Here is a 12,567-nt window from a genome sequence, read left to right on the forward strand (position 1 = left end):
AAATACAAGGGAACCAGTTCCATTGGCAGCCATACATGCCCACGCCATGACACTACCACCACCATGCTTCATTGATGAGGTGGTATGTTTTGGATCATGAGCAGTTCCTTTCCTTCTCCATACTCTTCTCTTCCCATCACTGGTACAAGTGGATCTTTGTCTCATCTGTCCATAGGATGTTGTTCCAGAACTGTAATGGCTTTTTTAGATGTTGTTTGGCAAACTCTAATCTGGTCTTCCTGTTTTTGTGGCTCACCAATGGTTTGCATCTTGTGGTGAACCCTCTATATTCACTCTTGTGAAGTCTTCTCTTGATTGTTGACTTTGATACATATACATCTACCTCCTGCAGAGTGTTCTTGATTTGGCCAACTGTTGTGAAGGGGTTTTTCTTCACCAGGGAAATAATTCTTCTGTCATCCACCACAGTTGTTTTCTGTGGTCTTCCGGGTCTTTTGGTGTTGTTGAGCTCTCTGATGCGTTCTTTCTTTTTAAGAATGTTCCAAACAGTTGATTTGGCCACACCTAATGTTTTTGCTATCTCTCTGATGGGTTTGTTTTGATTTTTCAGCCTAATGATGGCTTGCTTCACTGATAGAGACAGCTCTTTGGATCTCATATTGAGAGTCGACATCAACTGATTCCAAATGCAAATGTCACACCTAGAATCAACTCCAGACCTTTTACCTGCTTAATTGATAATGAAATAACGAGGGAATAGCCCACACCTATCCATGAAATAGCTTTTGAGTTGATAGTCCCATTACTTTTGGCCCCTTAAAAAGTGGGAGGCACATATTGAAACCGCTGTAATTCCTACACCGTTCACCCGATTTGGATGTAATTACCCTCAAATTAAATCTGAAAGTCTGCAGTTAAAGCACATCCTGTTTGTTTCATTTCAAAACCATTGTGGTGGTGAACAGAGGCCAAAATCTGAAAATTCTGTCAATGTCCCAATATTTATGGACCTGACTGTGTGTGTGTGTGTGTGTGTGTGTGTGTGTGTGTGTGTGTGTGTGTGTGTGTGTGTGTGTGTGTGTGTGTGTGTGTGTGTATATATATATATATATATATATATATATATTAGTGTCAATTTTATAAACCTTTTTACTTCCATATTTTCAAACAAATCAGTTACAGATATTTAGGAAACTGTTCAATGGAGAAAAATAAACCTTCACCAATGCCTAGCAGACAAGGACAATTCAGTAAGCCTCGCAATAGCGATTACTCACGCAGTCTCACGGTGAAGATATGCTAATGATTGTAATCGTAATGCCATACGCAGCCTAACATAAGGACACCCACTTTACCGTAATACTTAGCAAGACTGTGAGACCATCGAAGCTTCACACACACTTGCACAAGGTCTGACCTTACTCAGGAATTGCTAACCTCATCGTACTCAAGCTGCGTATAGCATTGCTGTGGCTAATATATGCACACCCTTTAACGGCATTCAAATTCACTGGCACACCTCAGTTTCACCCGCCCCCACCCCCAAACAGTACTTCTTGTCAATCACTCTACATATGTCTGCGTAGTCACTGCGATCGCAGTTCCGATCGCAGGAGTCTTTGCACACATGCACTGCGATGCATAGACAACAGTCGTCTGAGTGCGTAATCGCAGTTGTGATCCTTGCTGAATGAGGCCCAAAGATGGCAAACCATCAATAATGAACACAAAACAGAACAAAATAAAAGAAAACAGCCCACACAAGCAGCACATACACTCATTGGCCACTTTATTAGTTACACCTTCTTGCTTATGCAAATACCTAAATCAGCCAATCATGAGGCAGCAACTCAATGCAAAAAACATGCAGACATGGTCAAGAGGTTCAGTTGCTGTTCACACCAATCTCCAGAAAGCGTAAGAAATGCGATCTAAGAATGCAATAACTTTCGATGCTCAAGGGTGCCCGGCTGACAGCAATTATATATTTATGTCATCAAGTGGATTTTTTTCCTGGTTAAGAATTATTTCTTATGTGGATTATTGGGACTTATTCAGAGATGGACGCGTTTGCAAAAATATGCCAATGCCTGCAAGAAGTGGCTGAGGGAAAAAGACACCTCCTACAGACAGCTCAGATCTGATACCTACGTTAAAAGACGCAGCATCGGGTAAAAAATGCAACCATCGGTCGTGATGTTTGCAGTATCAAGGGAGTAAGCTTGCGAGGCCAGTAAATCTGCATCTGAATACATGGACATTGGCCTCGGCACTCCCAGAAACGGGGCCAACACACCCCAGTTTCCTGGAAACGCAGGCAGCCCTGGCTGTATAGGACTGGTAAAGCAACTGGTGATAGGGTGGGAGATTCTGACATTCTCCCATATTTTAATGGGAGCACATGCTGGAAACCCTATTGAATTAATGGGAACAGCGACATGACTCTGGATTACTTGACACATTGGGAAACTCATTCGGATGCGTCCAGTGACAGTGCACCGCAAGTGAACTACATATCAAAAAATATTTTATTCACATGAGTTTTCAGGACAGCTAAACTCTCCAGGTCACAAACGAGTTGTTTAGTAAAGAGTGAAGAACATGCTTTTTTTTCTTTTTTTAATGAGAATGGAGCAAAAAGTTAATTTGCAAATCACCTTTATTTTTTTTTAAACTGGTGAAAAAATTCTTAGCACGAAGAAAAAAATATCCAGAATTCCTGATTACAAAAGTAAATAGTTAACTGTATTATAAATGTAGAAAACACTTTGTGGGCCAAGAAGGAGTTATGTAATTATAAATCAACCACAAAAATCAAATATTCATCACAACTGGAAACATATCATTTATAATTCCACTTTAGCGAATAACTGACTTTTGCAAAAATAACATGACAATTACTTTTTTTTTTTTTTAAACATACACGGGTTGCTTATGAATTATAGATATTTACAGCGTCATACCATATATAAATTATGGCGTCAATTTAATTAGCTCGCTGCTAAGTCACACCAGTGAGTAAGTGAGGCTATATGGTACCACCAGACTTGCAGATTCCGGGGTGACATTGAGCTGTTAAGGGAGTAAGTTGCGGGGCTGTTGGTGGGTTAGGATTCTGCTACAATGGCAAATTGCCTCCTCGCTCCTAATTGAATTGACCCATATATATTTTGAATAAATATCTAAAATCGGGTTTGGCGTTACAAATACCTAAAGGAAACACCATCAAAAGTTTAGCACAAATCCTCAAAGTGTTCCATATGGACAACGGAAATCGTAATATAAAACTATTGTCAAGTAACAGCAGCCAAAGCCAACATGACAGCTGCTTAGTAGGCTCAGGGGAAAGAAAATGATCAGCTCTGTTTTGAACATGTTGGACTTTAGGTTGTGTTAGGACATGTGTAGAAGAAGTGCACAGTGAGAAAAGCAAAGTGAGGGACTTTTATTTAGTGCCTGGAGCTGCATTGTCTAGGACTGAAATGAGAGTCTTGTAGTAGAAAATAAAGCAGCCAGAGATCAGGGCAGGGTCGTTATAGTATTGAGGAGTAGTTTCAGTGAAGATTAGAAGTAGATGTAAAGCTGGATACACAGTAGTAGATGTGTACTCAGCGCGATATCACGGACGACGGGACCTGGCATGCGGCAAGTGTATTCACACTCGATGAGGTCAGGTCAGATGGGGGGGATGGATGTGTCATGCTGCATTTTGCGGGAGTGCGCATATCATGGGTACACACTAGTCGATATACCCAATATGTCGCTCCAATCCGTAGGATCAGACGACATATTGCCTAGCGTGTACCCACCTTTAGGTGTTGCACTGCATATTGATTTGGTGCAGGGGCTGATGGAAATGAGGTTGTGGCTGGAGAGTGCGAAAGACCAGTTGGAGCTACTAGTGGAGCAGAAACCGATGCAGACAAGGTCAATGAAGTGCTCATAACACTGGGTGGGGGTCTACTGAGAGAAACCAAAGGAGAAAATGAAACAAGTTTTATGGCAGCAGGAGGATATCAATGGGAATGTTGAAATCACTTAGCATGAGACAAGGCAAGCCGAAGTATAGGAAAGTAGCGAACCGTGCATCAAAATTGTCAAACAGGAAGAATTGGTGGGTGGTGTGGAGATCAAAGTATGGAGAAGGAGAGAAATGGCTCCAAGGGTATGACACGGAAGGTGCAAGGGAAGTTTGGAGGTGGAATGAGGAGCAAGAGCAGATCGTGCAGTTTGCGCAAAGACCATAGTTGTATGAGATGTCACCAAAAGCCATGAGAAGGAGCAGGGTAAGGAGGAGGACGTGCACAGATGATTTGTGTGAATGAAGCTAGTTTCTGCATAGGCTGACGGGTGCAGGAAAAACTGTTTATGGGTGCAGACAAGCAATGAGTAAAGTAATGAAGGGAAATGGAAAACAATGCAGCAATTAACACTGACCTTGCTGAGAGCATGCACTGGAATACCGCTGGCCTCAATGTCTCGTAAATCTCGCTCTGCATCACAGCGCAGATCATTGGATACACTAAACCTGTAGGAAAATACACATGAAGACCACATTCTAGGAACAGATGATCTAAGAATTCACTGAAAAAGGTTGAAAGGGGGGCAGAGCAACATTTTGAGAAACAGGAATGGGTATATGTCTCCAGACAGGGACTGAAGGTAATTCATTTAGTGCAACCTCTTCAATTAGAGGCCCAGGTCAAACTCTCTACTCAAAGATATGTATATGAAGAAGTTACTGTTCTTGAATAGCAATTTTACTGCTGCTAGTTTTCCTTAGATCTCATTTTCCAGGATGAAAAACTGAATTATATTCGGGTCTCTTTAAGGCAGAAATAGGGGGTCCCTGAAATGGTTAGCTGGGGTCTTCCTAATTTATGGGAAAGCAGAATATCAGAAAGTGTACACATTTAAATTTCTGGCCTGCACAAGTCTTCTGACGGCGAGAAGCCACCAAGTTATCAAATATGACAGAGAGGGGAAAGGGTATCAAATAAAAAAAAAGAAAAATGAATTGGAACTTACCAAAGTGCTTTTTTCCTGTCCTTTAGGATGTTTTCCAGTATAATTCCTGAAACTGTCCGTCCCTTTCCCACACCAGCTCCGTCTCCAATGAGAAATCCTGCCCTTTGTCCACTGGGGAGGATAACTTCATGTTGCTGTATCAGAACAGAGGGCCTGATTCAGCATGGATCGCTATTGCGATAGCAGCTGTGATTACGCACGGAGGTCCGCTGCGAAAATATTCTAATGAATGCAATCGCAAAGCCGTCGCACAGCCAGCTACCGCTATCTCACATCTGTAATACCTTGCAGTCCTGCACATACACCAGGCGCATCGAGTAACATCGGTCCCTCACGCACATTGACAGCAGGTCTGACCTGCCGCAGAACATGCAAGTCTTGTTGAACGCAGTGAGTACACAAGCTGCATATGCCATCTCAGTGGCTAATTTATGCACGCCCATGCAATAGCGTTCAAACAGACACGCATGCGTTTCACTGACCACTCCCCTGTCACCACCCCCACATGCTCACAGCCTGTCACTCACTCTGCGATGGCTTTCATTCTGCTTGAGTGATCGCAATGCTAACTCACGCACGCGCACTGCACTACATATGCAGTACGCAACTTCGATCGATCTGCGTATGCTGATGCAAATGAGATCCATGCTGAATCAGGCCCAGAGTACACATAAAAGATGCACAATCACAACAGTTACATTGTCTTGTTAGTTCCAGCACTCACCTGACAGGCATACACTATGGCTTCAAGCTGCAACGCAGACAGCAGGCCCTTATCAATAATAGAGCTGGGGAGGGAGAGAGAGTAGGTGATGTCTGGAGGAGGAACGCTGGACAGGGTGCTAGTCTCTACTACTCGGTCAGGGTGCTGTATACCCAGTTTAGCTGACATGAGACAGGAAAAAAACAAAACATCAAGTAAGGGATCATACATGCTGGCCATCGGTAGATGCAGATGAGTTCCAATGTATAAGCACTAAGACGTGGTGCAATTACATGTCAGATCATTGTATTTGATCAGGCACTCAAAACAACTGTTTCTAGTCACTAGCCTAATTAAAAAGGATTAGGTTGAGTGTTTTAATTTTGTTTGCAGAGGGCTGACAAGTCTTCACTACTCTTATATGCTAAGGGAACTGCAAGCTGCGATTCTTTGGTACACTCTTGAATGTGTTTTGTTCAAGCCATTAACTGCAGTCTAAAGCTGGACACACATGTTAAAGATCATCATTCCAAACTGACTAGTTGGCTGGTTGGAATGAAAAGCTGGTAATGGATGGAGATGTAGTTTAAATCCCGGCTGTTCGCATGCCTGCGCGCAGAATGCAGACGCCGGAATACCAACACCAGTCAGAATCCTGGCACCAGCATTCCGATGGTAAATATTGGGGTTAGGGGAAGGGTTAGGTTTAGGCTGCGGAAGGGAAGGGTTAGGGTTAGGCTACTTAACGACAGGTGTTAGTTATCCTAACCCTGTCGGGATTCTAATTGCTGGCATTCCGCATCCAACCCAATAGATGGGAGCAAACGACAGTTGGGCACGTGCTCCCAAATGCCGGAATAAAGAAGAAAACGGTTTTCCAGACAAGTTGGTTAAATACATTTGATTTTACCACCTTGTCTGAACGACCATTTTCATCTGTTTTCTGGCATTTGGGAGCAACTGCCCGGATGTCGTTTTCTCCCATACATTCCCAGATTTCTATTCCAAGCAACCAACTAGTTGTTTGGTTAGAATGATACTCTTTCAATGTGTGACCAGCTTTACTTTAGTGAGAAAGAGCTACAATGTTAAATGCCCAACATTTAATTGCTGAAAACACAAGAGTTTAGGATAATAATTTATGCAAAGTACTAAATACTAGACTAACACAACAATCTATCAAATTAATTTAGGGTCTTGTACCAATAACAAACTTGATCAATCTAGATTAAAAAAAAAAAAAGCAACAACTTTTATTGCGATTAAAATCATTAGGACCAATAACTTTAGCATTAATAACCACGTCCCCGGCATAGTTGCATCAGATGCAACCACACCAGACTGTTGCAGACTGTATCATATGCAATGTTGCATATGATACAACCAGTGAGAAATGCCCACTGGGTGGCTGCCAGAAGACAATCTTCCAGCGAGTTGGGTAAAGGATGCCGGCACTTGGGATTCAGGTAGTCAGAATCCTGACGCCGGCATCACGACAGGGTTAGAATACAGACACTTGACGGTAAGTATCCTAACCCTAGCCCTAACACTCCCCGCACCCTAAACCTAACCTTCCCCCCTAGTGCCTAAACATAACCTCCCCCCTAGTGTCTAACCCTAACCCTCCCCCCCTAGCTAACCCGAACACATACTGTCAGTATGCCAGTGCCCCCATGCATGTAACGATAATCAAAGAATATCGATTCGCCGAATATTATTTTAATATCTGTATTAATACAAGCTAATTTCATGCATAATTTTGTTATTCGTCGGACACCAATACTGCTCCATCTAGGGCAAGGAAACATTGGTGGCTGCGGTCTGCGCAGAGTTTAACCATCAATAGCTAAACCATCAATGGTTTTGTAATAATGGTTTAAAGCCATCAGCCATTGATGGTACAGCCATCGGTGGCCATCACTACAGTAAACCATAAACATTTTTTTTTAAATAAAATCATGTTGGATATATATTAAATAGATGTTCTTGTCCTAATTCAATCATAAAAAAACAATAGTTTGAGCGTTTTTTTTTTGTTTTTTTTTTAATATTAGCCAGTTAAGTAGTGAAGTAAGGCCAGTGTCATGCTTTAGAGACTGTACATGTGTAAAGAAAGCAAAGTCACTTTTAATGGTAGTATGTGATTATCCTTTTAGTAGTGACAAGTACAAACAAAGTAATGAAAGCTATATAATCCATGTGCGGTAATATGGCATGTTGTTTAGATTTGCCATTTTGCAACTCATTCTACAGTAAATACATATTCTTTTCTGTACTTGGTTATGATGATATTCTTTGCTTCGATGGTTCTCAAGATTATATTGGTAAATGCAGTTAGTATTAAAAATAATTATTTATTTGTCTGTTACATCTGTGAATTTCTCACATTTAGAAGGCACATAGTCTGCGTAGGTTTCAGTGTGTCCCAGCTCCTCAGCGTCTTCATCATCCACCTCTTCTTCTACTGGATTTGGAGCCTGATTCAAGGGGTATTAGAGAAATAGTTTTAATTTAAGCAGTATAAACAAACAAGCCCTCATTAAATCATTGCCGCAGCCTCTCTGTCTTACCCGCTGCTGTATTGGTGTTGTATTAATTATTGCCTGCAGGTCCTCAAACCTGTCCAGTCCCCGAAATGGACGACTAGCAGAAAAAAGCTAAAAGGAAGAGAAACGATGTAAAATAAATTGTGTTCCTGCAAATTAAAGACTAGCACAAACATATTGGTCTATACTACTATTTAGAAATGTAACAAGTGAGGATATCCAAAGCCAATAAGTGGTGCAGCTGAAATGCGTAGAATGCACACTATACATCAATATTAGGCAATGATCTGTCTCACACACATCCTAATACAAACCCTAGACACTACAGCAGCCCTATTAAACACAAAGTTGTCTCACTTCTCCATCACATAGATACTATTCCCCAACGAACACCACAGGTGGCAGAATTTCTGCCAGAAACTCCTGGCGCTCATGTAGTTAATTAGGAATAGCAGAGAAAAACTAGCAACTAGTGTAAAAAGTTTAGTGCAAAACTTCAACAAGAATAAATTGTAAAACCAGAAAGAACATAAACTGTGCTTAGTCCCTTGCTATAGATGGATTCTAATAGGTGTCTTGAAAAAGTTTCTGTGGCTCAGAGACTAAACGCATTGATGCCATTACCCGCTGTTCTAACCTACCAGCAGTCTGATACCGGTTTTGCCTGGAGACCATCAGGAGATTACATTCCGCTGCACTCAGAGAACGCACGCACGGAGGTGAATTTATTCTCAACAGCACCGCTAGCTTCGAACTATGCCGCATTATTCAAGTTATACCAGCCGTTTGACTAATATTGAGCTCGAGGCACATAGAGCTAAATACAGCAGCAGCGGCACCACGAGCCCGGAATTTACTCCGGTAAACTATTATTCCATCAGCCGCTGGAATTCACACAGATGAAATAATAAGTGAGGTCCCGGGACCTTCTAAGTGCTACTCTGTGTGAGAAATTTGATTCCTATACTGGGACGCCAGCACTGGTACCAGGCTTCACTTCATAAACAGGCACTATTATTCCAAGACTGCTCCTGCTTACTTGTTAAAAACTGACATTTTTGTGGAGATATTTATATCCAGTGCAAATGCACCCAAAAGCACATTTGGAAATCCACACTAGAAGCCTTTTAAATGCCCATTCGCAATTGGAGATCCACATATAGTGCCTAATTAGCACATATAAGAACTCATTACTTTTTTGATATACCAGAAGACCGCTCTCTATTACCACCCAAATTGTATTTTATTTCATTTTATTTCCATTTTTAATGTGAACTGCATTATAGTGGTAGTACCTATTTCTGGTACATTTTATATATATTTCTATCCTATTAGTAATAGTATTTGCCTGTTAAAAATATCACTGTTCATAGTTTTTATTTGCAGTCCATGTTTTACACGCATTTTATGTGTAGATACCCAATGAAATCAACAATTACTTACATGAACACCACATGCAGAAAAAAGAAGAAAATGCAGGTGCACAATCTAAGCACTAAGAATACTGATTGTCAAAACATTTATGACAAACTCTAACATGGAGTTTAAATAAGGTTCTTAGCACGTTTGGCCAAAAATGCATGCCCACCTACCATATCAAGGTGAACCTCATAAGGTGGGTCCCTTAGGCTGGGTACACACTAGAGCAACAAATGCCTGTGAACAGTGATTGTGTGCACACGCTGGATGACTTTAATGAACAACAGAACGATCACATGACGTTATTCATTGACAATACACTTGCCGCTAGCGATATCGCTAGGTTTGATGTGCAGCACATCAAACCTGGGGAACATCAGTAGCAAATGCGGGAGTGTGCAATCATCGGTACACGATGTAGGTGATTAGTCGTTCCAAAACGGCAAATTGGCCCGACATTGCTCCAGTGTGTACCCAGCTTTACATCCCTAATACTGACATTATATAAATGTATCCAGAACTTACCTATAATAGTGCCCATTCCAATGTGTAGTGTGCAATGCAAGGACCTATACTAATTAAAATCACTTAGGGGCAGGTGAGTGGGGTGCAAGCCCAGGCTGAAGGAGTCTTCCCTTCAAGTGTACATTATGTACACACATACAGAGGAAAATAAATAACACCACATGCCCAGCTGAACGTGCATGTCTGCACACTTCTGTCCTGAGCTCTGCCCTGGCATCACATTCTGCCCTTTTCAGTCACCCTTCTGTTCAGTCCCTCCTATCCTCCATGTGCCCAAGAAATGTCCAAGCACAATATAACTGTCAAGATCAGAACACAATTTCCAGGGATATGTTGCTATTGGAAATGTGCATCTTAATACACAGTGCACCCTAAGAATCCCAACCCTATCACAGATTTACTGAACAGGTATATAACTGACCAAACAATAAGGAATAAAATAAAATAAAAACAAATGAATGTTATATAAAGAGCAAGTCACTTTACAACTATCTAGCTGAATGTCTTTACTTGAAGAAAAATAAATGTAGCAGTTTGAGAGAGGTTTTAATATTTATAGTACAATACCCCATCATAGCTATATTAGACAGAGATTAAAGAGCGGAGTGTGTGTGGGGTGAGAGAAAGGGGAGGATGGGAGTCAGATGAAAAGGAAGTGAAAGAGTAGGCAAAAATGGAGAGAAGGGGTTAAAACGTCAACGTAAAAAAACCCATAGCTTCTTAATATAATATATATATATATATATATATATATATATATATATATATACACACATACACACACACACACACACACACACAGTATATCTTCTGCCGATGCCCTCACTATTGGAAGTAATAGGAAACGAAGGGTGCAGCACTCCTGGAATGTTAAGTAAAATTAATTTAACATGCCAGGAGTGTCAGGTGCCAGAAGAAATTGATAATTTATGTGCAGAAAGGAACGGCACTCTGGAACCAGCAGTTCTTCGGGTCTGCTCAGGGCCCTTTAACAAGCCTTACTTGGGTCCTGAGCAGACCTGAAACTGTGCTGTTTCAAGCACTAAATAAATTCAAGTAGTTGATACATTCAAACTGTTTCCAGAGTGCCGTTCCTTTCTATACACACAAACAGCTTTTTTGTGTTGGCACTTTTTTTGATGGCATATTTTGATCTTTTTTTTTTTTTTTTTTTACATACTATATTGATTGATTTAAAAAAAAAAAAATGCATTTGCTATAATCACATGGTGCCGCATCACAATGTGCTAACTGACTTTCTCATTGGAACATTGGAATTGCGAGTTGCAATTTTCTCTGAGAATTCACATTGCGAATTCATTTTGCAATCTAATCAGCAACTCGCATTGAACCAGTCAGAGTACACCCGCATTTTTCCATTCACACCTACCTGATGGTGAGAGATGGTAGGGAAATCTTTATGTTAAGGTTAAAATGTTAGGATACCACGCAGAACACCTTGGACAAAAGTTTGCAGATTGTTTCTAATGCTTGTAAACAAAGTGTCTATTTTAAATTTGATATTATTTCTATCTTCAGACTGTTGCAAGCACCAGAGAAGTTACCATATGCTTCTGGAGATTATGGACGCTTGATATATAACAAATATTGATGTCTTAAGCTGGGTACACACTGGAGCGATGTAGTTCCGATTTGGCCAAATCGTAACGACAAATTGCGCAGTGTGTATGCACGATATGCCGCTCATGCGGTCGCATGCAACATTGTCAGGTTTGATGTGCTGCACATCAAACCAGACGATATCGCATGCAGCCCCATGCATGCTATTATAGGACGGAACGAGTGATCGTTCCCATCCTTCATTAATCGCTGTAGTGTGTACAGGCAATCATGCGACGTCCAGGGTGAAGGCAAATCACTCTGAACATCGTCACGATTGCCCTTAGTCTTAGCGTGTACCCGGCATTACTAAAACTGATTCAGAGTGCCGTGTGTGTTATCTATACTAATATTATAAGAACTTTGTATTTGTCTGTTTGTTCCAAGTTGGCGCAAAAACTACTGAACCGATTTTCATTTAGTATTGGAAACGCGTAGAAATAACCTGCACTTTCTTTCATTTCGATCCGTCAAGTTAAGGCTGAGCAATAAACAAACTTCATTTACTGACAAGAGATAGGTAAGGGGTGGGGAGGAGAGGTGCTTTGGCCCAGCGTTCACTTGAATAGTATAGGCTTCATAGCAGTCGGTGCACAGGGCACACAGTGATATTGGTGCGAGTGATGGGTGAATAGTATAGGCTACATAGCAGTCTGTGCACAGGGCACACAGTGATATTGGTGCGAGTGATGGGTGAATAGTATAGGCTACATAGCAGTCTGTGCACAGGGCACACAGTGATATTGGTGCGAGTGATGGGTGAAT

The 12,567-nt window shown here is 41.3% G+C and overlaps 1 protein-coding gene across 3 annotated transcripts in view; it reads right to left on the reverse strand.

Moving 5' to 3' along the window:
• The window catches only part of SBNO2 (strawberry notch homolog 2), a 104,541-nt gene that overhangs the window by 43,973 nt on the left and 48,001 nt on the right, over positions 1–12,567 (reverse strand). For all 3 annotated transcript variants that reach the window (XM_088460358.1, XM_088460357.1, XM_088460359.1), the window contains 5 exons: positions 8,263–8,349; positions 8,079–8,169; positions 5,714–5,874; positions 4,990–5,123; positions 4,399–4,489 (listed from right to left, as the gene is read on the reverse strand). In XM_088460358.1, coding sequence (XP_088316484.1) covers positions 4,399–4,489; positions 4,990–5,123; positions 5,714–5,874; positions 8,079–8,169; positions 8,263–8,349 — 564 coding nt within the window. The remainder of the gene's footprint in view (positions 1–4,398; positions 4,490–4,989; positions 5,124–5,713; positions 5,875–8,078; positions 8,170–8,262; positions 8,350–12,567) is intronic.

Source organism: Taudactylus pleione, unplaced genomic scaffold (genome assembly GCF_031769625.1).
Source record: "Taudactylus pleione unplaced genomic scaffold, aTauple2 ptg000044l, whole genome shotgun sequence".
NCBI classification, from domain to species: Eukaryota; Metazoa; Chordata; class Amphibia; order Anura; family Myobatrachidae; genus Taudactylus; species Taudactylus pleione.